This window comes from Synchiropus splendidus, chromosome 5 (assembly GCF_027744825.2).
Source record: "Synchiropus splendidus isolate RoL2022-P1 chromosome 5, RoL_Sspl_1.0, whole genome shotgun sequence".
Taxonomy (NCBI): Eukaryota; Metazoa; Chordata; class Actinopteri; order Syngnathiformes; family Callionymidae; genus Synchiropus; species Synchiropus splendidus.
The window spans coordinates 24706575-24734305 of NC_071338.1; the positions used below are offsets into that span (position 1 = coordinate 24706575).

Genomic DNA, 27731 nt, shown 5'->3' on the forward strand with positions numbered 1-27731 from the left:
CCCTCCTCAGCTCGCGGATGAGACCCTGAACTTCGAGGAACAGATTCTAGAAGCCGCCAAGTCCATCGCAGCCGCCACCAGCGCGTTGGTCAAGTCAGCGTCGGCGGCCCAGAGAGAGCTGGTGGCGCAGGGCAAAGTGGGCTCCATCCCTGCCAATGCCGTGGACGACGGCCAGTGGTCACAAGGCCTCATCTCAGCGGTAAGTTCAGACGAGTGGCGGTCTGTCGCCGATCGACTCAAGCGTCCGTCTCGCAGGCTCGAATGGTCGCCGCGGCAACCAGCAACTTGTGCGAGGCAGCGAATGCCTCAGTGCAGGGCCACGCCAGCGAGGAGAAGCTCATCTCTTCAGCCAAGCAGGTGGCAGCGTCCACCGCGCAGCTGCTGGTGGCCTGTAAGGTGAAGGCGGACCAGGACTCCGAGGCCATGAGGAGGCTGCAGGTGCGTGTTAGGAGCTTCATGTCCTTCGTAGCTGCCTTCAAGCCTCACCGGTTTCGTCCTCTGGCAGATCGCAGGGAACGCTGTGAAGAAGGCTTCGGACAACCTGGTGCGAGCGGCTCAGAAAGCTGCCTTCGACAAAGCGGACGAGGACAACGTGGTGGTGAAGACCAAGTTCGTGGGCGGAATCGCACAGGTGAGTGTGGGATTCTTTTGTGGGAAATGATCTTGTGCATCCTGAGAGTGAGAACGTGTCGTTGGCCCAGATCATCGCGGCTCAGGAGGAGATGCTGAGGAAGGAGCGGGAGCTGGAGGAGGCCCGGAAGAAGCTGGCTCAGATCCGGCAGCAGCAGTACAAGTTCCTGCCCAGCGAGCTGCGTGAGGACCACAACTAGACCAGGCCTCAGAAAAGCTCTTGAACCTTCAGCTGCGGGACACGGCCAGACGAGGAGCACAACTCTGCTGGAGGAGATCCACGTCCTGCTGGGACGTTTGGGAGTGACTCAGTCACTACCCAACATGACTGTGTACAATTAACCCACTACCACTGATCTGTCACCGAATGTGAACTGCTCTGAAGATGATTGTTCCTGGTTTATTTCTGCTCAGTCCAGATGAATGTGTTCCGCCTGGCGACTGCATGAAGGTCTGCAACCACAACGTGAAGTTCCCCCGACATGAGGAACCACGTCTAATCCCTCGTGACTCCATCATTCATCTCTTCTTTAAAACAGTGGGCTCAACTGAAGCACTGAGAGGGCCACAGCTCAGATCTTGAAGCGGACCTTAGAGGTCTGAACACCTGAGACCAACTTGCCTTCTTCTGGTCAAGTTTGAGGAGTCCCCTTGAAGTCCAGCTGCTGGAACCAAGATCTTTCTCAAAGTGCCGTGGTCCTCTCATTGTCATTTCCTGAAGATGCCGCTGGACCCTCAAACCCAGTGCACTTTGGGAAGCCCTGTTAAGAACTTGGAGAACTCAGATCCACCGATGGAAGCCTGTATGGATGTGGTCTTGGGAGCTGTTGGTAAAGACCCGTTGGCCTTCAAACTGCTCCATCTTTCTGCTCAGTTCAAGCACAAAAACTGCTTCAAAATACTGCTACATTTGGAATGGAGATGTTCTTGCTACCTCCATGTGAAGGTCAGAGCAGATTCACCTGAAATGTTGTTTGGATTTTACAGTTTCTATTCATCAAATGACCATGCAGAGAATCTCACCACATGAATGTCATCTACAAGCAACAGCACAAACTTTTTCCAAACAGAAGGACCTTAGTGACCCCCCCGACTTGGAGCCCTAAAACTGATGTGCAATCATGGAGACCGTGCTCTAGACTTGTTGTTCCTGATGCTGAGTCAAAGTACCGTTGTTCATTTACAGCTAAGGTTGGATTATAAAGGAAACGCAATAACGTTCGGGTCCCTGAATGCAACACGGTGCCACTCCAATAACCGAATTTGACGATTGTAGTGTGTTTTGTCTTACCGTCAACTATCTAACAAGCCTGCAGTGTAAACGCATGTGCTTCAGACGCAGCGCCCTTTATACCGGAACATTGGTGTGTGTGTGTGTGCTTGTGTGTGTGTGAGGAAGGTCCACTGCTCTTCAGTCACGTCTGTAGTGTTCTATTCTTATTATTAGTGCCTTAGTCTGTAGCCCATTCTGTCTGCTCTGCTTTACTTCACCTCACCAGCCGGTAGATGGCGCTGGACTTCTAGGTAGAGAGCTTTTCTGTTCACCAACGAGCTGACATCCTTGGAGGTTCTTTTTAAAAAGCCATTTTCTCCTACTGTCAAAGTTTAATGTGACATTTTAAAGATGTGAAGTAATCAGAAGTATAATAATATTGACGAAGGGTGGACGATAACGACGAGAGATGATTGAAAAGATATTTATCTGGCCTCAATAAAGATATTTTTTTGTATTCACTGAAAGTTTGTGTCCTGATTTAAGTGAGGAGGGGTTTGGAGTCTGGTCATCTGCGCGTGGGTCCAATAGTTTTAAATGGCTGTAGAGGTTTGCTTTCAGCCTTTTGACTCGGAACCAGTTGTTGACGGACTGTTGCGACTCGCACTGAATATGTCCATTTAATTTAAGACATACCTCACAAAGCAGACGTCATGCATGCACATTGATTAAAAATACCTCAAATGGGAGAAGAGTAAAGTAACTAAAAATCATTCTTAAATCAATAAAGTTGGTTGAACCGAATCTCCAAGGCAGACCAGGGCAAAGTGCGGCCTCGATGCCTGTATTTTCTGTGCCCTTTTGACATCAGACTAAAACTTGTAATTTTTCTGCTTTTTTTTTTCTTCTTCTTTTAGTCATTGCCACGACTTGTTCTTGTTTGAAGACTATAATTTTCCACGGGTCTGAGGATAACACTTCTTTATGACAAGTGCCAGCGTTGTGCCTTTCAGTTTCAGGAGCTCTTATGGTGTTAATAAACGTATATTTTAAGATACGATTATTTAGCGTGACTCATCACTCAAAAGAAAGTCCCTCCACGTAATTCCTTCTGGAAGTTTGTGGACATGTGTTAATGTCTTTTGTCTACAGCCTGTTGAAGGCTGAGCTGCTGTATCTTTGTGCACCTTAATACCAGCACGCACTGCTTCATTGGAAACCTTGAATTCAAAGTGGATCTAATAATACATTTATGGTTCTTGCTGGCCTCTTAAAGTCACTTGCTGAGATGGATTTATCCTCTGAGCGGAGGCAGAAATCCTGTCTCCTGTGAGACGGCTGTTTGAGCAACATCTTTTAAGTCAGATTATTGTTTTTCTTCCACAGCTTCAGCTCATCTGGGCTCACTCCTTCTTCACGGAATGAACGGTCCGTTCATTGAGGTCAAAGCAAATTCAGGATGATGGTGCTGCTGTAGCGTCACAGTGAGAGGGTTGTTGTTTCAGATTCTGCTAGAGGCAACAGTTGGAGTAAACCACAAGAGCTGCTGCGATGGGAACACGACTCACTTGATGAGCATGCATTTTATAAGCACTAGTTCTGGAGTGAGGGGAGAAGAGAGTCTGGTTGACGGATGATTTGTGTGTTTGGGTCAACTTTGGTCACCACATTTTAAACTCAAACACAGAGTTTCCTCGTTGTGGAGTCAGCAACTCTCTTTACACAGTTACTTTCCAGTTCGACATTTGACATTTGTAACATCACCCTTTTCTACGAAACTGCCTGTTCAGAGTCATGTGACCCTCATATTCAAACATGATAGGGCAGTTTCACACCGACATCCCAAAGTATCAGCACAAAATGTGCTCTTCCAAAAACCTGGCAAATGACTTCAAATATTCATGGCAAACCATCCAAACTATTAGTCTCACATGAGAGCCACCACATGACAGGAAATGTCTAAATTGTAATTTGGACTAATGCTTTTTTTCTCCTCCCTGTCTATCGCCTCGATCTGAACCTGCTGATGGGTTCGGGCTCAGCTCGGACAGTCCAAATGCCAAGAGGTGATGGAGACTCTCAGTCCGGGTCCGGGTCCAGGTCCTCTCGGGAGGTGAACAAGGCTCTGTTGGTCCAGTGTCAGGGCGGTATTTGTGAGTCAGCACTAACCCTGCAGCTAAATTCAGTCCAGGCTATGAACCCGGACCCGAGCTAAATCCGTCTGCGGCACTAAAATTTGAGGAGGCATCGTCAATTCCAGAGTCACAGCTGCTGCCGCCGCCAACTTTACACTCTCCCCGGGTTTCTTGGGCTCACCACTCACATCACAGCGCAAATGTCCTGTTTACCTCACTTTCTGGCACTAAAGAAACCGGTGGTTTGGCGCCATGAATCCAGGTGTCGCCAAACTCCGGGTTCATGACGTCACAGTACTTTGACGCTCTCAGACTTGTTTGTGACACAATCACGTCGCTGTCTGTTTTTATCCTGCTAATATTAACTTTTGTTACTTTACACCCTTGAAAAGTGACAGACAAGCTGTTTATAATGAGCGTTTAACATGTGAGAGCCTCTGGAATTCAAACTTTAGTTTTGAAAACTGAAAGAAAACCGTTTCGTTTTCTTCACCGTGAAGAAGAAAGCTGAGCTACAGAGTTACAGTTTATCTGTGGAACGGTGGCAGCTCTACTCCAAGTCCCTGACTGATGACCCCCCTAAAGTCTATTAAAGTCTTGACATATTCTTTAGTTCAGTGTAAATCAGGGAAGACAAGCTCTTCCTAACACACACTACAGATTCTGACTTCAACACACACTTCTTCCCTCCTTCATGACACCGGCAGTTCTACTTTCACTTCACCATGTTACTATTCTATTGGCTCATGGGTGAGAACCATGGCCTCCGATCCGTAGGTGCTGATCCTCGTCCTCGCAGATGAGACCCAGAAGAACGAAGAAGAGGAGAACATCTCCGCCAATAACTGGAAGCTTCTGATTCATTCATTCATCCAGCAAAGACTCAGAGTAGAGCACCAGCTTCTCCTTCCCCTGTGAACTGAAATCTTTTTTTTGAGGAAGCAGTGAAATTAATAATAAAATGAAGTGTCACATGAGTCGGCAAAAATGAAGGTATGCAGGACAACAAAGAGTAAAGTGCAGAGTAACATAACTAGCCATCTAAATTGGGGTTTGTTCACGAGTGAGGGCAGGTTTCTTAATATCCCAGGGATACTGTGAGCTCATCTGCATTGAAACTATCTTGAAAACCACGATCCAAATTAATTGATTTTTGCAGACGTATAACACTACATTGTTATGCATTTTTATTGTCTGTGCTTCCTTGTTGCTCTGCTTCATCACTCTCATTGAGGCTGCTGTGGTTTTAACAAATACTGTCAATACTGTTCAATCTCAGCAATACTGAGACTGAACAGATTGACATTGACTCACTTTACATCAAACTTTTTTTTTACTTTTCTTCTCCTTACTGACATGAATGTGATTTATTTTGGGCACTTTTGAAAACTACACAAGTTTATTTGATGGATATTTTGGTCTGGTTTTATTTTTGTCAACAATTCAACACTAGTCATACATTATAATGTGATTTAATTTGACTTTAATGCATATTTCATTATGAATATTCTCAGCTTTCCAAGCGCCCTCCTGTAGAAACGTGAATCTCCCAGCACTCACACCAGCTGCGTGTCTCAGAAGAGTATCTGATGCGGCGAGTAAACCATTACTCGCTGGTATTCAGGTATGACATTGTGTCCGTTGAGCTGCTGTGATTCCACGTTGAGCTTCTGTGATCTCCGGCTATGAATGGCATGTCGGTCTGGCTGTGAACACATGGTGGGACGACCACCCGGTGACAGCTGCCTGTTCTTTAAAAAAAAAAAGCCTCTCAGCAGCACCGGGATCCGGCCAGACCACCACTGAGGTTGGGAGCATGACTCATATATGAAGCAGAATCTGCGCTGGGTCCAGAAGCTTTTCCAGCTCCTCAGAGAGCTCCTCTGGTTCTTCGTTCCTTTGAGGGACTTGTGGTCAGTTCCTGCCACAAAGGGACCAAAATAGTGGAGGAAATCCAGCACCCTTATTCTGAGAAGGTGGGAGGGGGTGATGGGGTCCAGCAGGTGGTCTTCAAGTGGAGGACTCCCAAAAATAGAGAAGAATAAGAGAAGAGAGGAGGAGTAGCTCGCTGGATGATGTGGTGTGAGTGGACTGGAGTTTGCGTTGTAGAGGAACACAAATGAACGTAGTGGTCGGAGACCTTAGTGAGCTGGTGGGAAAAAGTCAGAGACTCGGAGCAGATCCAGTGTGACTGAGATCGAGTGTGAGGATGTTTGGGGAAGAAAGTTGCTGCTGTGAATGTGTTTGTGAACCTTGTATCGCTGTACTTGTGAAGTCCCTTTGATTTTGTGGGGACAGTTAGCTGGACCCCACAAGTTTAAGTCTCAATTAGGGGATAAAAACCTCAAAATAACTTTTAGAATTACCTTTATTTTGAGGGTGAGAGACTCGGGAAAGCGTTATGTAAATGAGCGGTCCCCACAAAGATGAAGATAACAACACGTGTGTGTTTTAGTGCACATGCTTAACTGCAATTGTGTGTACTTGTCTGCATGTATGTGAGGATGTGTTTCAAAGAAGCACGCTTAAGGGTTGGAATGCCAGTGCTACTGGATCTCTGCGCACGCACACACACACACACGGATGAGGATCTCAGTTTCGGGCATTAGCAGCGCGAGGGTCGAACAAGGCTGATGAGCTCATCACAGACACACAGATGACTGAAGCCTGGACATGAAACTGTGAGGATGACATGATCCCTGGAAGACGGACGTGTCCCTCGGAGTCGTGTCCTCGGGGAACTTTCACGCGGGATTATCCAATCAGATATTTATTCCTCCGCAGTGAAGGCCTGGATTACACAAGGGGGCTGTAATAGCCTGCTGACCTCCGGTGACCTCTGTCACTGCCGTGCTTCAACAGCTTGTTGAAGAAACTTACTAACAATATACTGGTTACAATAAAGTTTCAGACTCCAGTTTTCAAAATACATTGATGTTGAGTGAAACATAAAAATTATGTTTGTCAGTTGAATTGCAGAGTTGCATTTTCTCAACAAAATTATAAAATAAAAGGAAAAATAAAACTGATGTTTTTGTGTCAGTGTTCTCTCAAGTGGTTCTTGAAAATCACGTTTTCTCATACATCGAAGAAAATTATTTAAATAAACTTTGTGCTTCGTTGCCGGAAATATTGATTTAAAACTGACTATTTTCTGAACTTTGACGTAAAAAAATAAATCATAACTGAAATTTAAGCTTTTTAAATTTTTATTTAACAAGTTGCCATTTTTCAATTTAGAAACAAGTGGAAAAACCTTGAAAGTAGGTAGAAATCTGAAATATTTTAGACCGAATACTGCTTTAAATATTTTTCTTTCTCGGTGATAGAACCATTAGTCCGATCCCAACCAAAACGTCACAATTACACTGTTGAAACGGCATAAATACACCTTTTTGTGAAATTGTGCATGTCACAGCCGCAAATATTTCTAAAGAATTGAAGCGTAATATTAGTTTAGTTCCGCTCGCTTCAGGACTTAAGTGGGTCATTCGATCCTCAGTGTTGGGAGCCCACTCCTCAGCTCCTCCGACGGGGGGTGACTCTTGTCTTGACACTTCCTCCTGAGACTTGAAGGGTGTTAGAAATAGGAGAGGACGCTGTGGTGTCGGGGGTGTGTCCTCCTGTCCCCCATCTTTAGTCACTGAAGTGGTCAAATGTCGCGTGGCAGCGAATCACTGGCGACTTTCAGGAAAAAGAAAGGCCCCGCGTTGGCGAGCGGCAGCTGTTGTGTCCAAAAAAGTATTGGGTGTCCAGTGACTGAGGGGCCAAAATACATATTTGACTGAGTGGAGGCGCAGCGAGCTCGCACTCCAGCTTGGTGATCAGTGTGGTTCAGACGCTCCGGTCCCCGCAGCCCCCTTTCTCTGTTTTGATTTCTCCTGTGTGCGGACACTCACCGACACTAAGCAGCCATGGATGCCATCAAGAAGAAGATGCAGATGCTCAAGCTCGACAAGGAAAACGCCTTGGACAGAGCTGAGCAGGCCGAGTCAGACAAGAAGGCAGCTGAGGACAGAAGCAAGCAGGTCTGCCTCGTGCGCTTTTACGCGCCGGTGCCAAACGGCGCCGCTCTCTTCCGCCGCTTTCTCAGCTTTACCAGACTCTTTATTGTTGCCGTTTGGATTGTACACGGATGCAGATTGTTGTTTAATATTGAAATACGCAAAGGATATTTTCATCTTGATTCAATTTTTCCATTTATTCCAGTTAAAAATTTGATCGATTAGAGAACACTAGATTTTTGTCACCGTTATTTAAGGGTATTACACACATCGTGCTGCTTAATAAAATGTTTTCAATACTTACGATTACTAGTATATATTCAGAACAAGAACTGGAAACATTTTTGTTTTGCTTTTCACTTAATAATAATCAACAGAAACAATAAAATAGAGAACTTCAATCTATTCCTCTGCTAAATTTAATGATGAAATTGAACGAGATGAGTTATTAATAAATAAAATGTAAAAGTTACATAATGATGATAAAACATTATCGTAATGATGTTGACACAATATCTCATGAGATAATTGAGATGAAGTGCCTCAGGATTCCGTGCGGCTGAACACGTCTTCATCTCCCTCCCGCAGCTTGAGGATGACCTGGTGGCTCTGCAGAAGAAGCTGAAGGCCACTGAGGATGAGTTGGACAAGTACTCTGAAGCCCTGAAGGATGCCCAGGAGAAGCTGGAGCTGGCTGAGAAGAAGGCTACTGATGTGAGTGTGTGGGCAGAGGGGCCCCCAAGTGTGGGTCCAAGGAACTAATAGTCACATGACGCATTAATCAATCACATCCGCCCGGAGGGTGGCAGAGTGTGGAACGTTAAAATTAGCTCTCGTGCTGTATATGGCAAGGTCACAGCTCACTGGCTTCATGGTGCATTCCGGGACAAATCTGAGGGCAAGTGTTGGGTTTCACTCCCACAATTTACAAGCATATTGGCCCTGTAAAGCTCCTTGACAGGTTAGTGGGCCTGAAGGTGTCCGGCTTCACCCGGCAACACGGATGAGGTGGCGCTTTTTATTGACTTTATGAAGAAATCATCAACACCTTCAGACACAGTCATGACAGGAACAATGTTTCTGAAGAATGACTAGGTCTCACACTCATGAAGTGGACTACCAGCCATGTTTATTGAGCTTAGAACTCAGAGACAGATGTTGTAAAACTAAGGTTCTAAAAAAATATATGTCCATATGAAAAAAACATATATAAAACAACATGCCTTTGACTGATAATTGTATACGTAGCAAAAATGGCAGTTAACTTAAATTAATGTCAATCATGTTAATATAAAATTCAGGGAGGATTCTAGCATCACAGGTTTAATGTTATATTTCATATGTTTTAATGCAATGCTGAGCTGTCTTTTCCAATTATTCTGACTATTTATTTATTTGAGACTCAGACCAAACCATTAGATGTGGAAAAATAATATTGAATAAAACAAGAAATTATATATTTTTTTTTCTAGGTAGAAAAAACACTTCAGATTTTATTACTCAAAATTGGAGACGTATTTATTTATTTACTCAAACGTAATATCCAATCCACCAACAAGCTCGAAAAATGTCAACATCATTGAAAGTACACAGTACCATGAAAGTACTGTAGTGAACAGCCACCGTACTCTGAGCGCAGTAGTGGTGTAAGTACCCAGACTGGTTATATTCTGCCGTTCAAACGACAGTCCAGGGTCCATTTTTTCTCTTGCAAGATGTGGCTTGTGGGCCACATCTGGTCCTCAGCCTGTGTTTATCCGGCCCTCATGAGGTCAGAGTGGAAGTGAACATGCAGAGGTTCCATAGTTTTATATTCTTAACAGGTTCCGCTGTGCTATTGATAACTGTCCACCTCATGTTTTTTTCTGACTTCTATTGTTATTTGATTTATTATCAATCTACAGACTGTTGATACCCATTTAAAACTAATTTAATATTTATCTAAATATGTTTATTTGACTTCTGTTTTAATTACTTTTGTTATTTAAATATTTAAAATAAATAAACCTTTTCTAATGTTCTACTTAAATATACATTTGACAATTACTATTACTATTATAACTGATTTGTAATTAAAGTATTATGTTTAATAGAGCTTTATATGTAGTTACTTCTTCGTTTTCTGATCATATTAAAACATACTGCATATTTTCTTCGTAAATCCCTTTCATATGTATCTATTTAAAAAAGGATATACTGTGTTTAATGTCTTTAACCTTTTATGTTCATTTCAAAATAATTTCCTATCGCACTTTTTTCCACAGTATTGACAGACAGTGTTTAGGCGTTGCATGTCACCAGTAGGGGGTGCTCTTCTTAACAAAACGCTCTTTATGCCTTTATATATTTTTTGAGATTTTAGTATTCTATGATCCAGAATTGACCGGCAGCAGCTTATTCGTTTGTGTGAATCATTTTCGCCTTGTTTAAAAAATGAATGCAGCGAGGTGAGCGGAGGCACTTCCGGTGAGGCGAGGCTCGTCATCGGCAGCTTGATTACCGGCGGGTGGGGGCGGAGATCAATCGAGCGGCATCGTCAAGTTGGACGTCGTCGCTGCGGCCCGCTGCTCTCGCTCGCTGCACACGGACCACTAGCTTAGCGGAGACGACTGTTGCGCGCGACCATGGCCGGTGTGAACTCTCTGGAAGCGGTGAAGAAGAAGATCAAGTCGCTGCAGGAGCAGGCGGATGTGGCGGAGGAGCGCGCGGCGGCGCTGCAGCGCGAGCTGAACCTGGAGCGGAGCGCGAGGGAAGCCGTAAGCCGCTGCTAATGGTTTAAGGCAATTAGGAGTCAGTCCGGCTGCCGACGGCATTAGCCGCAAATCTGCTCAGAAAGCGCGCTGTGTTTGGCCAGACGGCTCGGAATCAGGGCCCATGTTGTGGGGACGGAGCCCACGGTGGGATGGAGGATGGAGGAGAGGACCCACCCTGCAGGAGTAAACAAACACAGGCCACTACGGACGACAGAAGTCGCCTCCCCCGAGTCTGCTGCGGAAGTGTCCGCCGAGCCGAGACAGGACACCTGTAGTTAACGGTGCTGCACGGCAGAACACCTGCGAGGGCGACAGGACCTTTAACATGAAATCACTGTCGTATGTCTGTGCTTAACTGCATCACAGTCAAGCGCCTGTCAGCCATTCAATCCTCGTTTCTACTGTCCTTTAAAGTACTTTTTAGTCCTGGTCAAACCATAAAAAAGGTGTTTTCAAGTGGAGTTTGCTGAGCTAGTTCCAGTTCTGATCCAAAGCAAGAGGGAATCTTTAGAGCGCGCCGTGCTTCTGTGTCACTTTTGTCCTCGAGTTCTGTTGCTCTCTTGTTCGGTTTGTGCAAATGAACAGAGCTCAGTGTTGGCAGCGCAAGTGCTCAGCAGCTCTTTGTCTTCTTAAGCCTCTGTCAGGGCCGATATCTAGTTTTCAGCCGTCGATAACACTGGTCAGTAGGTTGGTGACCTCAACTGCCCTCCGTTCCTGCCGTCTTGATCAGTGTTGACACTGATGCTTGAGAACGTTGGCACTTCTGATGAATATTTTGTCCTCTGTACAGTATGACAGAATGTAAAAAAGGTTTAGAATCAGTTCACATATGTTATAATATTAGCAGTTTAGATGAAAATATTAATGTATTTTCATTGGTGATTTGAAGCCCACATGTATGTTATCAGTACCTTAATGAAAAGTAGTATTTCTCAGGCAAAAAAAAAAAAAAAAACGCAAAAATTATTCTTCACTAACTTAATATAGTACTTTAAAAATCCTGTTCAAATAAGTCAAACTATACAGAGACCCATGCAATTGTGACAACAACAAAAACACTAAACTGAGCTGCCATGTTTGTTTAGTTTTATACATTTCAATCTTCATGATAGAAATGTTTCCTGTTGATACGTTGCATTTCACAAACATTCTACTGTGTCATGTCTGATATTTGCGCTTATTCCTTGTGTGAAACCTGTTTTGAGAAATAACTTGAGTCTCGAGGTTGAGCAATATTGATCTTGTCTGCCTCCCTCGCAGGCTGAGGGCGATGTGGCCTCCCTGAACAGACGTATCCAGCTGGTTGAGGAGGAGTTGGACCGTGCTCAGGAGCGTCTGGCCACAGCCCTGACCAAGCTGGAGGAGGCTGAGAAGGCTGCTGATGAGAGCGAGAGGTGGGGTTGCAGGAAATATCTCTTTAAAAATTCATGCTTTACTGAGGCCTTTAGTTAATGGTGAGATGGACGGTGTTAGTGACCCGGCCACTCCCATCTGTCTGCTCAAGGCCGCCCCTACTGGCCTCAGGGGGAATTGCTGCTCTGTAGCGTGATACTCGACGTGATGACGGAGAAATATTTTTCACTGATGTCTATTTGTATAAGAGCTTGAGCGAGTTATTCAGCAACTGTAACTGACTAAAGGGCTGTGGAATTTATCTGCTCATGATATCAACTCTCTCTCTCCTCAGAGGCATGAAGGTTATTGAGAACAGAGCGATGAAGGATGAGGAGAAGATGGAGTTGCAGGAGATCCAGCTGAAAGAGGCCAAGCACATTGCTGAGGAGGCTGACCGCAAGTATGAGGAGGTGAGTGTGTTTCTGTGACCAGGCCGCCTCCACTTGACTGTAGCACTGACGCTGCTTTTGGCTGCAGGTGGCTCGTAAACTGGTGATCATTGAGAGTGACCTGGAACGTACAGAGGAGCGCGCTGAGCTGTCTGAGAGGTGACTACTTCCTACCTCCCTTGCTTCCTGTCTTCATGTCTCCTTTGATCTGGAGCTGACAAAATGGCCTATGATGGAGCCAAAAAAAAACACAGGCTTCTTCTTGCAATTGTAACTACAGTTCATCTTGTGTCTATATCACATGTGTATTTTAGGAGAAAATACACACGGAGAAAACTATGAGACAGAATAGAATGATCATGTTATTAGTTTATATTTTTTATAAATAATCACTTTTATTCATTTTAGTCATGACCTGTCGGCCATCAGAGGCCATTTTGCTCTTAGGATTGCTGGGATGCTCAAACCCTCCCTGATTTTAAGTATAAAAATATGTTTATTGATTTAGGTTTTGAGTGTGAGATGTCAAGTTCTCTTGTGATGTGAGGTCCAGACGTCTCTCATATCTGTCTCCTCTCTAAAACCTCAGCAAGTGCTCAGAGCTGGAGGAGGAGCTGAAGACCGTGCAGAACAACCTGAAGTCTCTGGAGGCTCAGGCTGAGAAGGTAAACCCCTCAACAGATGTCTCATCCAGAGGGTCAATGGTTGGACGGTGTGTGACCTTGGTCTCTGTCTGCACCCACAGTACTCACAGAAGGAGGACAAGTACGAGGAGGAGATCAAGGTTCTGACAGACAAGCTGAAGGAGGTGAGGCCCTTTCTTTTCATTCTCTCTTTATCTGGTGATGATAATGAGGCTTCATGAAGCGGTGTCCTCTTTAAAGTTCAATAGGTGGCACTCTCGGTTTAAAATGATTTGAGGTTTAATTTAAATAGTTGTTCTAATCCAAAGACTCTAGGGCAGAGAGTGCCTTCTAGACGGAGGACACTGTTTCATGAAGCCTCATAAGCCAGGCCATCAAGTACTGTGACCACATGGTTATGTTTTATTGTGCTTATTTTGACCTGCCAAATACAAATATACTTGTCTTACGTGTCACACTGAGTCACAGATATATGTGACCATGCATGAGTGTGACTCGGAATGGTCTCCTTTTAGCTGTCACTGCTGCTTTGTATTCTCTTTGAAAAAGATTTGAAAAAAAACATTTGGGTGTTTTTACACTGGTTTTATTGCACATGAAGACATATTTTACATGAACATTCAACACATGAATACAAAGACACACACAGAGGAAATAAATCAAATAAAATAATGTAAGTTGAGTTACAGTAATCTGACAAGTTATAATCAGCAGAAATGAAATGAAGTACTGTAAATACTCCACACTCTATTCTTCTTATAAAAAAGTTAAGAATAAATATGTATTTATTTGTGCAAGGACCACCATTAAATATAAATCACGGTGTGATGTTTGATTAACTTGATACGTTTTTTTATGAATGTGTTGCGTTATTCAACATTTGTCTCCTTCCTCGACTGGTGGTGATGAATAAAGTTAGACTTCCGTTCCTTCAAACATGGTGATGTGATGACCAACACCTATGGAGTAGTTAGCTGCTTTGTCTGGTTCATAAGCATGACATCTTCATCATCATCATCATCATCATCATCATTGATAATGTTGAGAACAGCTCTGTTGACTGCAACGTGAAACCTCATCTGCAGTGTCTGCACTGATACAGTTGCCAGTTTAAGGACTGTCTCAGTCATTGTTTTAGTGCGATGCTGACCTGCGACTGTCTCTCTCCTCTCAGGCTGAGACCCGTGCTGAGTTCGCTGAGAGATCAGTGGCCAAGCTTGAGAAGACCATCGACGACCTGGAGGGTATGAATCTGTTTTTTTTTTTCATTCTGATTTTCAGCATCATCGGGTGCATCTATCGGCTCTGTATAAGCCCAGCGGGCCTCAACAATCCCCGCAGTCATCCTCCTCTGAGGGCTGCGTGATTGTTATTCACGCCGGCAGCGGTGTTTCTCACCTCGCCGCTGCGTGGCATTCCAGCGAGCCGCCAGCTGGTTCGGAGCTTCCCGAGGGTCACGGAACATGTTCCTCAGTGACTCCTGCGGAATCTGCCGGGACCACAGCAGCTGTCACAAACGCCTATTTCTGTCCTGCCTCTTTTCTTGACGTGTCTTTTCCTTTCTGCCTGCGCTGTCTGACGTGTCCTCTCCTCCCCCTCCACCTGTTGCTGCACAATAACCGCCACACTCTAGACGAGCTGTACGCCCAGAAACTCAAGTACAAGGCCATCAGCGAGGAGCTGGACCACGCCCTCAACGACATGACCTCCATGTAAATCACCGCAGCCTTGGGTTTGCAGTGTGCTAGCGCCTTAAAGTAGAATAGCGCCCTCTGGTGCCACGTTTCATTAATACATTAAAATAAGTTTCAGCAGATCCCCACTAACACCCTTCAAAAATAACCTCCCCCTCTTTATTGCTCCCCATCCAGTGTTTTTTTTTTTGTTCATCCTTCTTATTTTCTGTTCAACAGCTAAACGTTTCACACCCCTTCACCTCCAACGCCACCCGCTGGTCCAGCGCCATCACCTCCTCTCCTGTGCAGCAGCGCGGCCTGATCTTTTTCCCGTCTTTCCTCTCTCTGTGCTTCCTCGCTGCCTCCGCTGTTCCTCAGGCCGCTGCTGCTGCTGCCGCCGCCGTCCCTTTCTTCATCTCTCCTTCAGATTGAGCCATGTTGCTGTCTGTCTAATAAACATTCTTCCATCCATGCCAGCCCACCCCCCCTTCTCCTGCCATCTTTCTTCATTTCCATCTTTATTTTTATTTTTATTTTCCTCTATGTCTTAACTTATTTTGTTCAGTAGTTTTGAATAAACTCTGAAGCTCCCTTCCCTTCGCCGTTCCCTTCATTGACAGGGAGGTCAGTCAGCGGTCCCGGCTTCTCTCGGAACAATGCAGCCGAGTGAAGCCCAGGACCTTCAAGTAAACTCTTAATCCATTCACAATGACAAAGTAAAGTTAAGAGATTACGAGTAATCTCGTTAGTAATGATGTCAAGTGATTTTCATTGTGTCTGTGTAGCTTTGCAATAGAACTGTTCAGGTGTCAGGGGTTTAGTTCGGCGGCCAGAATTTTATGATCACAGTTCTGGTGTCCAGTTGTCCCATGAGAAGAACAAATACCACTCACTCATTTAGATCCACACAGTGATGACCTTTTAGCCCAATGGCAAAACTGTCCGCCAAACGGCTTCATATATTTCGCGTGCAATTATACCAGACGGCCAGCAGATGGCAGTATTGCTCTGGTGCTGCCTCCCTATGTTAACTGACTCTTTATTGAAAGAATTCCTGAATCATTTGTTCCTTGAGCCATTTCACACATTTGCTGAAAATCTCAACCAATTTCGTCCATCAAGGAAAAATAACCCCCTCGCGGCAGTAATAACTCACCCAAATATTAGACATATCTTTTAGTTGTAAATGCTTGGGTGAACAGAGGTGCTGTAGGTCAACTTCCATGTGACTACTGTGCAACATACAAACCAAAACCTAGCAAAACATGAAAGTAACAAGCAGAAAATGTTTACTGTACCATTTTGAGAGTGATGTAGTTCATTAGGAATTGTGGTCTACTGTGCCACTCAGCCGCCATTGTGTTGAGGATCTCAGCTGCAGAGGCGGATACAGGAAGAGGAGTCTCTTCCTAGTGGCCGATGTCATAACTTCAACCTGTTTTCATTTGTCTCTTCTCATTTTCTACTACCAGTCATTTTGCGTTTTAAAAATGTTGTAGCAGATAGAGGAAAGGCGTGGAAAGGCTAAATAAAATGCACGTTTTGTTTAGTGTAAGGAATGAAATAATGGCTGGAAGCGAGACACTCGCCGAGCAGGAACAGAGATGCTGGTTTCATGATGATAACAGGATCATGCAGTCAAAAGAGGTGCACATCGTCACAAGGTATTAATGAGGTTAATATTCAATTCGTCTATTATATTACACAACTGGACCCTCGATTTCTTGGGCAGCTCCCATCTCATGCTTCTTTTTCTTCCTGATTCCCCCACTGGATATGTGTATTTACTATTCTCTCTTGGAAATGTTTATCCCTTTATATTCAGGAATTTTTACTCAGGCTTTTTGTGTCCCGCACTAAATGCTTTTCGCGGTGCAGTCATTATTCTTCTTCTTCTTATTAACTTAACATTTGGTTTGGGTTCTCATGTTTGCTCTGTTTTTCATTTACATGGCTGGTTAAAAACACCTGCCACTCCCAGACCGGCAAAACTGGTTTGGATGAATTGCTTTCGGTCTGGCACTTGGCAACCAGACCTGTTGACATCAGTGCCAGTCTTTGTTTGAAGTGTAGGCTTGTTCGTTTCATTTCTGAGTGAAGATATTGACATTTTATCATCACTAGAAATCAAGTGACACAAACCAGAGCCAGTTCTTGACACTGTGGGAACATATGCACTAAATATCCACACGGCTGCTACGAAGCTAAATGCAGTTGGTGGTTGTTCTCATGAAGTATGTGGAGCTTCCTGTCTGACTGGTGAAGGAGTGAGTCATCAGACTAGGCTTCAAGTCAGCTCATAAATCTGAGCAGAATGATCTTCTCCATGTCTCAACACTGGCTGGGCTGATGTCATCTGGACCTCTCTCACTCTGAGGACCTTCTTGTGGAACTAAATGCTCCTGTGTCTTTGTCCTCTTTACTAACACTTGTCTCTTCTTTTCCCTTCCCTGGCCTCCGACTGTCCAGACCATCTTTACAAGCAGCTTGAGAAAAACCGCCTCCTCACCAACGAGCTCAGAGTAGCCCTAAACGAGGCCTGAGTCGCCGACACTTGTTGTCCGACCTGTCGCCTACCGTGAAGACGACTGTCTGACTCGGAACCAAAACCTTTTTACCATCAGGGACATGCATGTCGAGAGAAGTCACCAGGTCTGCGGGTGGATTTTAGGGTTAAAACGTTTGGCCGTCAAGGTCGGGGCTGTTATGACTGTTGTGCTCAGCTGAAGATTCCATCCTGTAGACCTTCTGTAGCTCTTCATCTGAAACTGTTGGTGTGGTGTGCGATCACGCTGCCTTCAACTCACTCTTCTGTTCTCCATTAAACCACCTGGTGTGACTGAAAGTTTCCCATGCGGCCACCGACTGTGAGTGAAGAGTTTGAACCCTCTGTAGTGTCTGGAGTCCACACAGACTCATGAGTGACTGCAGACATGTAGAAAGTGAAGCGTAGCCATGTCCGTATTTAGCATGTCGTTCACCCTCTGCTCCTCTTTGGTTTGACTTGTAACGTCTGCGCTGCTGTATTAACAGATGAACTCACTCGTCTTAAAGCGGAGAACCTGAGCGTAAAGCAGATGCTGGATCAGACGCTCATGGAGATGTGTAACATTTGATCTGACGCCGCCCGCTGGCGCCGTCTCGCCCTGAAGAAGACACAAGGTCCAGCTCACGTCGAAGCACTGGGAGCTGTTGCTCACTAACTTGACAGGAACTCTGCGGCTCTTTTTCTGTTGGGAGAATTTGCACTTTTCTTGGGATGTACGGAGCATCATGAATAAAACATTGTTTTGTACTTTGTGCAAAATTTGTCTTGATTTTTAAACTACAGTCTCGTCATTGCAGCTCTGCGCTTTTTCTTTAACACAAATTGTTGCTCTGGTTTTAACTTGAATATGTAAAATAAATGAGTCATAATATAACTTTGTTTCAGTTTTATTTGTGTGTTCTCTACAAACGTTACCCACCGATGGACGTGAGGGGCTTGACATTGTCAGTGTTTATAATTATATACGCTATACAGAAACCTATGCTTCTTTTTCTTATTTGTCTTCTCTCTAGAAAAAGTTTGACCCTTTCAACTGATGATTGTTACTTGTTCTTGTCTAAATGGGGCAGTGTGCATGTATCTTTTGTTCATCGTGTTTCATATCCTAATATTTCCAGTTATTTCTAAAAAGAGTATCACAAAAATTAAATTGTATCTTAGCAAAAGTAAGAAGTTACTACCCATCAAAGGACGCCTCGTATAAATATCCTGAAACTGATAAAGACTGAAAGAAGACTTGCTGGGTGTGTTCATGGAGAAGTCTACTTTCAGTCTGTACCTGTTTAATCAATACCAACCTCTGGGGTTTGGCAGAAAGGCATCATTCTTTGAACCTGAATTTCAATATGAGAAGGCATGTCCATCTTAACCGTCATTTTTGACTGGGTGATATAACAGCAGAGATCAGAGGCCCAACAAAAGGCTGGATGCAAGCACTGTTTCCTCCTGCTCAGTACATAGATAATGTTAAATCAAGTAAGAGGCAGACAGAATGTGGAGTGCCTCAGGGTTCAGTGCTAGGACCCAAATAGTTTACACTGTATGTTAATAGCTGTGAGATGTCGGAACAAATTAACCACACGCTGTCTGTAGACGACACTAAACAGCAGAGTGGATCATGAAAATGCATGAAAGATTACATGAGAAGATACTTCAATGATCAGCACACAACATACAACATGAAGGGCCTCACACAGACATGCAGAGCCACTGTCCGAGGAATAAAGAGGCAGAAATTATAACCACTGTTCTGCACTCTGACCTTGTCAATCTCTGTATCATAACCCTGTCTGTCATGTTCATTTCTCCTCACAGAAACATGCTCAAGCCAATAATGCAGGATGCAATGGTCATATTTGGTGAGGTGGTGGCTCTTGAGCAAAAAAAAAAAAGAGCCTTTAAAAAGCATTTTCCCTTCATATTAAAAAAAAAAAAAAGCATCAAACAGTAGGTTCCTTGCAATCAAATACAGAGGGGGACCACCTGGATGTTAAGGTGATGCTGCTGATCACTGTCAAGTTCAGTGCTGACCTCCACCACGCGCCCCTGAGGGGAGTCAAGCTGAAAGCAAAAGTAGGGACGGAAACACGAGAATAAATATGATGAGGCTGATCTGGTGCTCAGTCTTCAGCTCGAGGCATCAACGTCACTGGCATCACGCTAGCCCGCGATCTACAAATACCCATCTCGCCAGCCCACAAAAAAAAAACATGCGCGTCTATTTGTGCCGATACGGTAGCGACTCCGTAAGCGCCAGTAAAGGGTAGTTGTGTGTTACGGAGATGATAAATATTATTAAATATTATATAAAATATATTATATAAATAAATATGATTAAGAACACATATTACAAAAACCACAAGAGGTGAGTTTGGAGTGTTTTTACTGTAGAATTCTGAAATAAATTGACTTTATGTACTGTAATAACATGTATATTATAAAAAAATATTTATAAAAAAAACTACAAGAGGTTAGTGAAATCTTTCACTGGATTCCTGTTCAGGGAGCTCTACTCTACTATCTCTGTGAGTTTGAAGAGTTTTTACTGTAGTATTATGAAATAAATTGACTTTATGTACTGTAATAACATGTATATTATAAAAGAAATTATATAAAATAAACCAAAAGAGGTTAGTGAAATCTTTCACAGCATTCCTGTTCAGGGTGGTCTACTTTACTATCCCTGTGAGTTTGGAGTGTTTTTACTGTAGAATTCTGAAATAAATTGACTTTATGTACTGTAATAACATGTATATTATAAAAGAAATTATATAAAATAAACCAAAAGAGGTTAGTGAAATCTTTCACTGGATTCCTGTTCAGGGAGCTTTACTATTCCTGTGAGTTTGAAGAGTTTTTACTGTAGAATTATAAAATAAATCCACTTTATGTACTGTAATAACAAGTATATTATGAAAAAATTATATTTAAAAAACTCCAAGAGGTTAGTGAAATCTTTCACTGGATTCCTGTTCAGGGAGCTCTGCTCTACTATCCCTGTGAGTTTGGAGTGTTTTTACTGTAGAATTCTGAAATAAATTGACTTTATGTACTGTATTAACATGTATATTATAAAAAAAATTTATAAAAAAAACTACAAGAGGTTAGTGAAATCTTTCACTGGATTCCTGTTCATGGTGGTCTACTCTACTATCCCTGTGAGTTTGAAGAGTTTTTACTGTAGAATTATGAAATAAATTAACTATGTATTGCAATAACAAGTATATTATGAAAAAATTATATAAAAAAAAACTACATGAGGTTAGTGAAATCTTTCACCGGATTCCTGTTCAGGGAGCTCTACTCTACTATCCCTGTGAGTTTGGAGCGTTTTAATTTGTAATTACAAAATAATTACACCTTATGTCATAATAACACGTGCATAAAAAAAGGGCCTAGTGAAATGTCACTGGATTCGTAAGTGAGAGGTAAGTTGTGTTTGGGAGTAGTCATTTTTCCGTTTTTTGGAACCAACAGTGAAAACAATTAAAAAAAGTCACTGCAAGAATTGCAAAGTAAAAAGTACACAAATTCCGTGGGCGAGTAGCCAAGCACTTCCTAAACATGAATCCAGTGAAAAAAAATTGACTTGCCTCTTGTGGTTTTCTTAAATGACTTTCTTTAGTGACTCTGGTTTTCTTAAATGACTCCTAATGTGCATGTTGCTACATGACATAATGTGTTTTACAAACTCTTGAAACTCACAGGGAAAGTAGAGAATAGCACCTTGAACACGAATCCAGTGACATTTCACTAAGCCCTTTTTTATGCACGTGTTATTATGACATAAGGTGTAATTATTTTGTAATTACAAATTAAAACGCTCCAAACTCACAGGGATAGTAGAGTAGACCACCATGAACAGGAATCCAGTGAAAGATTTCACTAACCTCTTGTAGTTTTTTTAATATAATTTTTTCATTGTATACATGTTATTACAGTACATAAAGTCAATTTATTTCATAATTCTACAGTAAAAACACTCCAAACTCACAGGAATAGTTGAGTAAAGCTCCCTGAACAGGAATCCAGTGAAAGATTTCACTAACCTCTTTTGGTTTATTTTATATAATTTCTTTTATAATATACATGTTATTACAGTACATAAAGTAAATTTATTTCATAATACTACAGTAAAAACTCTTCAAACTCACAGGGATAGTAGAGTAGAGCTCCCTGATCAGGAATCCGGTGAAAGATTTCACTAACCTCTTTTAGTTTATTTTATATATATTTTTTTTCATAATATACTTGTTATTACAATACATAAAGTCAATTTATTTTATAATTCTACAGTAAAAACTCTTCAAACTCACAGGGATAGTAGAGTAGACCACCATGAACAGGAATCCAGTGAAAGATTTCACTAACCTCTTGTAGTTTTTTTAATATAATTTTTTCATTGTATACATGTTATTACAGTACATAAAGTCAATTTATTTCATAATTCTACAGTAAAAACACTCCAAACTCACAGGAATAGTTGAGTAAAGCTCCCTGAACAGGAATCCAGTGAAAGATTTCACTAACCTCTTTTGGTTTATTTTATATAATTTCTTTTATAATATACATGTTATTACAGTACATAAAGTAAATTTATTTCATAATACTACAGTAAAAACTCTTCAAACTCACAGGGATAGTAGAGTAGAGCTCCCTGAACAGGAATGCAGTGAAAGATTTCACTAACCTCTTGTGGTCTTTTTTTAATAATATCCATATTTTTACAGTGTTTAAGCTGTATTTTTGTTTTAAAAAACGTTGAAGACACTTTCTTGAAATACATAACGTCTATTTATCATCTCCGTAACACACAACTACTCTTTACTGGAGCTTACGGAGTCGCTACCGTAACGGCACAAATAGACGCTCATACTTTTTTTTGAGTGGGCTGGCGAGATGGGTATTTGTAGCTCGCGGGCTAGCGTGATGCCAGTATCAACGTCTGGGTTGAGCAAAGACGGCTCCACTTCATGGGCGGGTTTTAATTCATCTGATCTTCCTCCGTTCTCCCCGGAGGAGCGTGTGAGCAAGTTAGTTTCGTTTCTCGTCTACTGAGTTCAGTCGTCATCGTTAAGATCTACGATGGGACTCTTCCTTATTTTGGCTCTTTTGGGGATTAATGGCGCAGATGCAGGTAAAAGTCAGTTTCTGACCTCAACCCGCTGACGCTCGTATTTAATTCTCGCCTCTTCGAAATCGAATTGTCATGAACTACAACGTTAAAATGATTACAAATTGTGACAGATGTGTTGTAATCCACACGCCACGGGTGAGCGAAACGACAACACCGTGGAATAATAATATAATCATGTCATAAGAAAACACGGTATTTCTCCCGATCACTTCTTGAATCATTCAAATGCCAATTCTTTACTAAAAGCGTTTTGATATATAAAACTATGATGTTGGTTTGCTGCATATTCATGTTGTTTTCGAACTCGCTCTGTGGATGATCTGCTCCTCCTCCTTCCGCTGCTGCGACACAATTGAAGTCAAACTGAAAACCATGGCCCTGTTGAATTATATTTTCTCTCACAAGAAAACCTTATGTTCTCAGTTGGTGATGTGAATGTGTGTGTTTGGAACTATATCCTGCGGTAAATTCATGAACTATATGATTTGTTAAAATACATAGAGCACTCGCATTCAGATAAAATAATAATAATAACAGTAATAAAAAACTATCCCCCCTAGGACTCGCACACAAGTTTAAAAGTTTTACTCATGGTATTACTTATTATTACAGCACAAGAGACTGAGAGGCACAGTACCACAATAGGGAACTGAATGCTAATTTCATTTTTTTTTCCAGACTAGATATTAAGAAATATGGAAAATAGTCTTGTTTACTTTTCGTGTATAAAAGTGAAGTGCTGTTGAACAGTGTGGAGCTGAGGGAGGACGCAACAAAACATTTTTGTTTACACTTTCCACAACACTGCATCACGGGGCCGAACAACAAGAATCAGTGAGAATGAAACAACAAGATATTTTTACAACATTGAACAATTCATTGTCATAAAAAATATAAAAAATCCCATTACAATTAAAATCCAGTTTCTAATGACGTCATCAGTTTGGAATCTTTGAATCATCCCTGCAGAGAAAACGGTGAGACGCTGCTGTTCTCGTCTAAAGTTTACTTTCTCCTTCTCTTCAGCACGCCACTCCCTCACCTACATTACAACTGCATCATCTGGAGTTCCAAACTTCCCAGAGTATGTGGTGGTTGGTTTGGTGAACAATGTTACGTTCACTCACTGCGACAGTCATGGCAGGAGTGTGGAACCCAAACAGGACTGGATGACTCGACTCACTCATGATGATCCGGAATATTTACAGAGAAACACAGAGACGTGTTTGACAAATTGGCTGGTGAGCAAGGACAACATTAAAGTTGCGAAAAAAAGATTCAACCAGACTGGAGGTTTGTTTGTACACACACACATGCAACAAATGTCTCTTGGCTTTTGCACACATTTACATGGACTAATTCCTGAGTGGGTCAGTGCTTTTGGTAGGTGTCCTGACTGTGTGGTGTGGGTCAGTGGGGAATGTGGTGTGTTTGGAGCAGTGTTGACAATGTGTATTGGTTAGTATGTGTCAGAGCTCACTGTCACCTGCTGCAGCTTCTGTCCCTCTCTCTCAGGGGTCCACATGTTTCAGGTGATGCACGGCTGTGAGTGGGACGATGAGACTGGAGAGGTCAGAGGTCATTATCAGCTCGCTTACGATGGACAAGACTTTCTATCGTGGGACCTGAAGACTCTGACATGGGTCGCAGCCAAACCACAGGCTGTCATTACCAAACACCAGTGGGACAATAATGAAGGTTGGAACAAATATCTACAGAACTACCTGAAGACCCAGTATCCTATGTGGCTCAAGAAGCTTCTGGAATACGGGAAGAGCTCCCTCCTCAGAACAGGTAGAGTCACATGACTTGACAGGAAGTAACTTATTTATGTCCTGACTGTCCAACATCTGTCCGTGTGTGAGTGACCTGCCCATGGTGTCTCCAACCTCTCACCCAGTATCTACTGACCCAGTGACCCTGGATAGCTGTGATGAGTGCAGAAGGAGAGGGATCTGTTTTTAGTTCATTTATTCTCTCCATCATCAACTCAGCAGCGGTCATGTGACCCTCCAGCTCTGGTGTCTCCTCATGTTGTGATCTCTCAGATTTCCTGCAGGATTCTGAGCTCAGTCCAGAAACGAAGCCAATATCAGTGACCAACCAACTTTGTGTGTCTTCACCAGAGCTTCCATCAGTGTCTCTCCTCCAGAAGACTCCGTCCTCTCCCATCATCTGCCACGCTACAGGCTTCTACCCTCCACGAGCCAAGTTGTTCTGGACCAAAGACGGAGAGGAGCTTCACGATAATGTTGATATTGAAGAGGTCCTCCCCAACCCTGATGGAACCTACCAGATGATGGCTGAGCTGAAACTACCAGACCCGTCTGAAGACTGGGAGAGGTTCACCTGTGTGTTCCAGCTTGAAGGTGTAGAGGAAGCCTTGCACACCAACCTGGACAAAGAGGCCATTTTAACCAACTGTGAGATTTAACTGTTTTATGACTGACTTTGCTGCATCAAGAGCTTTGTCTTCAAGTCACCTGACCCCCTTGATCCAGAACAGGAGGTTTGATTCCGTGTAGAACATCAGTGTTTAACATGAGTGTTTAAAAATTCATTTGAGATTAATGTTCTGATGGTTCTGATTATGTCTGACCAGGGAAGAAAGACCAGACCGTCCCCATCGCTGTCTCAGTGGCTGTTCTTGTTCTGCTCGTCGCTGCTGCTGCTGTTATTGGAGTGGTCATGAGGAGAAGAGCAGGTGAGAAGACAGGAGCAGACTTGAGTTGACTTTGATCAAATCATCCAGAAACAGAAGGTGACAAAGATCCAGAGACACAATGTTCTACCACAAGCTTGAGGCTTCACACAACACAAAAAACAATCTGGTCAAACTTCAGTGAAGGTCCATCAACGTTGTGATGTTCAAAGTTGTTATTTTGTTTTTCAGGCCAAAGTACAGAAACTGGTGAGTAAACCATGTTTCCTTTCATCTTCTGACATCATCAACAAGAATCATCTGAGACTTGACTCTCATGATGTTGATGAGGATGTGAGCTGAGAGTGATTCTCATGTTTCAGACTCCAACAGTTCTGAGAAAGAGCTTCTTCCAGACTATACGTGTTCAGACACATCGGGGCATCTTCTGCATGAAGCTCCTGCGCGAGGTGAGGGGTGACTTGAGGCTGAGCAGCCGTTTGTTCGGGAAAGAGTTGAATCAACTGAACTGACTCTGATGGACTCTAGTGGACTAGAACAGACTCGTGCCACATGACAGACATGAACAGGCCTGAACACTGGTTCCAACAGACTCTCTTGAATTCAAACATCATCTCTCAGGACCTCACTGAACTCATGTCTTCATTTCAGTGACTCAACCCATGAGTACTTCTATCTAATGGTCTCCGTTCAGCTGTGACTCGTAGTTTACTCGACTGAACTCCAATAGACGACTGAAATGACTCACATGTGTGCTGATCAAGACTAAAGTTTAGCTGTAACTCTCAAGTTGGTCTTCATCAGCAGGACTGTTGCCATGGTGATATTCAACATGAAGAAATGTTTAGTTTGACTGCAGCAGAGTCACAGATGATTCTGTGAGGATTTCTCTTCTCACTCAAATCCATCCTCTCTTCATTTTCAGCATGAAGGAGTGTCGCAGGGAAAGAGTGGAGCCGCAAAGTCAAAGTGCACCTTCACCAGATGGGACGAACCGCTACTGTTTTGCTGTTGCTTTATTTTTGTTTTATTTTGATTTTATTTGTTTGGTTCCGCTTCGTTTTGTCCAGTTTTGTTTTTGTCCTTTTCTTTATTTCCCTTTTTGGTTGTGTCCATTTTGGTTCATTTTGTTTTCGTGACTTGCTTTGTTTTCTTGTTTTTGTATTGCTTTACATTAGTAAGACGGGGTTTTTACTTTGCATGCGTTTAGTTTCTTGAGACTGGTTCATGTTGGGTTTTGTTAGATGTTCTTCTGCTATTAGTTCATTTTTGATTTAGTCTGTCATTTTGTGTCATTTCCCTGTGTGACCTGGTCACCTAGTTACTGCAGCCCTGTCTCATGTCTCTCGACCAAGTGCTTGCGTGTCTTTAGTGTAATCATTATTTGGAGAGAATTTTTTGGAGAGTTTTCACTGTTGAATTATGAAATAAAGGGTTAGGGTTAAACTTTTTTTTCATAGACATGTCATTACTTTACATAATATCTATCGATTTCATAATTCAACATTAAAAACTCCCCAAATTCACAAATGAATGCAGAACATTAATCCAGTAAAACATTTCACTTAACTGTTTTGGTATTTTTCATCCGATTTTGAAAAATATGCATGACAGGAGGTGTATTAATTTGTAAAAAATGTTGAAGTCATATTCTTACAATACATAACGCCTATTTATTAACACAGCTCAATCATCTCAGTAACTTTCAACAAACATAGCAGCTATTTTCGACATGTCAAACACTTCGCATGAGCTTACTGCGTTGTTAGCGTAACTGTTTTTTTTTTTTTTTTTTTGCGGGCTAGTTTGCATTGCAGTTTGTAGTTTCGTAGGCTGGCAGAAGTTTGTGTCAGCGATCTCATAATCCTGACCCCCAGATGATGACGATGAGACTCCATATTTTGTGCTACTCCTGAGACTTCATTAATCGAACCGTTCACCACGTTCGGTTGTTGTTCTATTTCATATGTGCTCCGCCCTCTAACGGACTTCGCTATTGGTTGAACCACTCCGAGGGTCCGCCTCTTGGCTTAACTCTCTGCCCAGGTAGGCACCACCTCTCCCAATAAATCCCCCTGTTCAGCACCATTCGTCTCCTTCTGTCACTCAGCCCGTTGAATTGTTTTTCTGTTGTTTGGATTATCGCCATCAGGCGCTATGGCGGCTACTTGTGCTTCCTGCCATATTTTTTTGGAGGATGGAGACACCCATGACTGCTGCTTCAATTGTCTGGGGCACAGCACGTGTTGGAGTACGACTCCTATCCTGAGTGTGTCGACCTCCCTGTGGACGAGCGGCGGAAGAGAGAGGCGCTCCGCTCTTGGTTCGGTGGCCTGGTGGAGCAGACCAAGCCGCCGTCGAAGTCAAAGGACAAAGGCAAGGGCAAGCAACCCAAGATGAAGCCATGGGACCTCTACGACGAGAGCATTGAAGTCTGGGTCTTCATGGAAGAACACCCGGAGCTTCTTTTTGCCAATGTCTCAGCTTAGGGTCTGACCGGAGAGAACGAGTCGAGTGGGGATGAGGATGAGAGTGTAGAGGACCA

At 43.0% G+C, this 27731-nt stretch overlaps 3 protein-coding genes across 14 annotated transcripts in view; all 3 read left to right on the forward strand.

Annotated features, from left to right (window-relative positions):
- The window catches only part of LOC128758525 (talin-2), a 90344-nt gene extending 87536 nt beyond the window's left edge, over positions 1–2808 (forward strand). For both annotated transcript variants that reach the window (XM_053864550.1, XM_053864549.1), the window contains 4 exons: positions 11–199; positions 256–438; positions 506–631; positions 702–2808. In XM_053864550.1, the coding sequence (XP_053720525.1) occupies positions 11–199; positions 256–438; positions 506–631; positions 702–830 (627 nt within the window). In that variant the 3' untranslated portion in view covers positions 831–2808. The remainder of the gene's footprint in view (positions 1–10; positions 200–255; positions 439–505; positions 632–701) is intronic.
- A 5007-nt stretch (positions 2809–7815) lies between these two features.
- On the forward strand, positions 7816–18134 carry LOC128758852 (tropomyosin alpha-1 chain-like). 10 transcript variants are annotated; one of them, XM_053865270.1, is made up of 10 exons: positions 7821–8006; positions 8571–8696; positions 11996–12129; positions 12423–12540; positions 12608–12678; positions 13109–13184; positions 13265–13327; positions 14338–14407; positions 14797–14875; positions 17309–18134. In XM_053865270.1, exons 1-10 carry the CDS (start codon positions 7893–7895, stop codon positions 17328–17330), a joined length of 873 nt encoding a protein of 290 aa, XP_053721245.1. In that variant the 5' UTR covers positions 7821–7892; the 3' UTR covers positions 17331–18134. The 10 variants fall into 10 exon arrangements, with proteins under 10 accessions (XP_053721243.1, XP_053721246.1, XP_053721245.1 ...); XM_053865273.1 differs by having other exon boundaries at positions 17873–18134; XM_053865272.1 differs by lacking the exon at positions 17309–18134 and adding an exon at positions 15077–15226 and having other exon boundaries at positions 7824–8006.
- A 4181-nt stretch (positions 18135–22315) lies between these two features.
- Positions 22316–27731, forward strand: LOC128758851 (class I histocompatibility antigen, F10 alpha chain-like). 2 transcript variants are annotated; one of them, XR_008414551.1, is made up of 9 exons: positions 22316–22524; positions 23551–23817; positions 24040–24318; positions 24651–24947; positions 25127–25228; positions 25418–25435; positions 25549–25635; positions 26112–27232; positions 27339–27731. XR_008414551.1 is itself a non-coding variant. In XM_053865267.1 (8 exons), the coding sequence occupies exons 1-8, from the start codon at positions 22473–22475 to the stop codon at positions 26114–26116; spliced, it is 1107 nt and encodes a 368-aa protein (XP_053721242.1). In that variant the 5' UTR covers positions 22316–22472; the 3' UTR covers positions 26117–27274. The 2 variants fall into 2 exon arrangements, 1 of the variants encoding a protein (XP_053721242.1); XM_053865267.1 differs by lacking the exon at positions 27339–27731 and having other exon boundaries at positions 26112–27274.

Coding starts and splice junctions, on each gene's coding strand:
- LOC128758852 (XM_053865268.1), top strand. CDS start 7,893: ATGGATGCCATCAAGAAGAAGATGCAGATGCTCAAGCTCGACAAGGAA. Junction 13,328..14,337: donor TGACAGACAAGCTGAAGGAG/GTGAGGCCCTTT, acceptor CTCTCCTCTCAG/GCTGAGACCCGTGCTGAGTT. Junction 14,408..15,076: donor GACCATCGACGACCTGGAGG/GTATGAATCTGT, acceptor TCTGTTCAACAG/CTAAACGTTTCACACCCCTT.
- LOC128758851 (XM_053865267.1), top strand. CDS start 22,473: ATGGGACTCTTCCTTATTTTGGCTCTTTTGGGGATTAATGGCGCAGAT. Junction 22,525..23,550: donor GATTAATGGCGCAGATGCAG/GTAAAAGTCAGT, acceptor CCTTCTCTTCAG/CACGCCACTCCCTCACCTAC. Junction 24,319..24,650: donor GAGCTCCCTCCTCAGAACAG/GTAGAGTCACAT, acceptor TGTCTTCACCAG/AGCTTCCATCAGTGTCTCTC.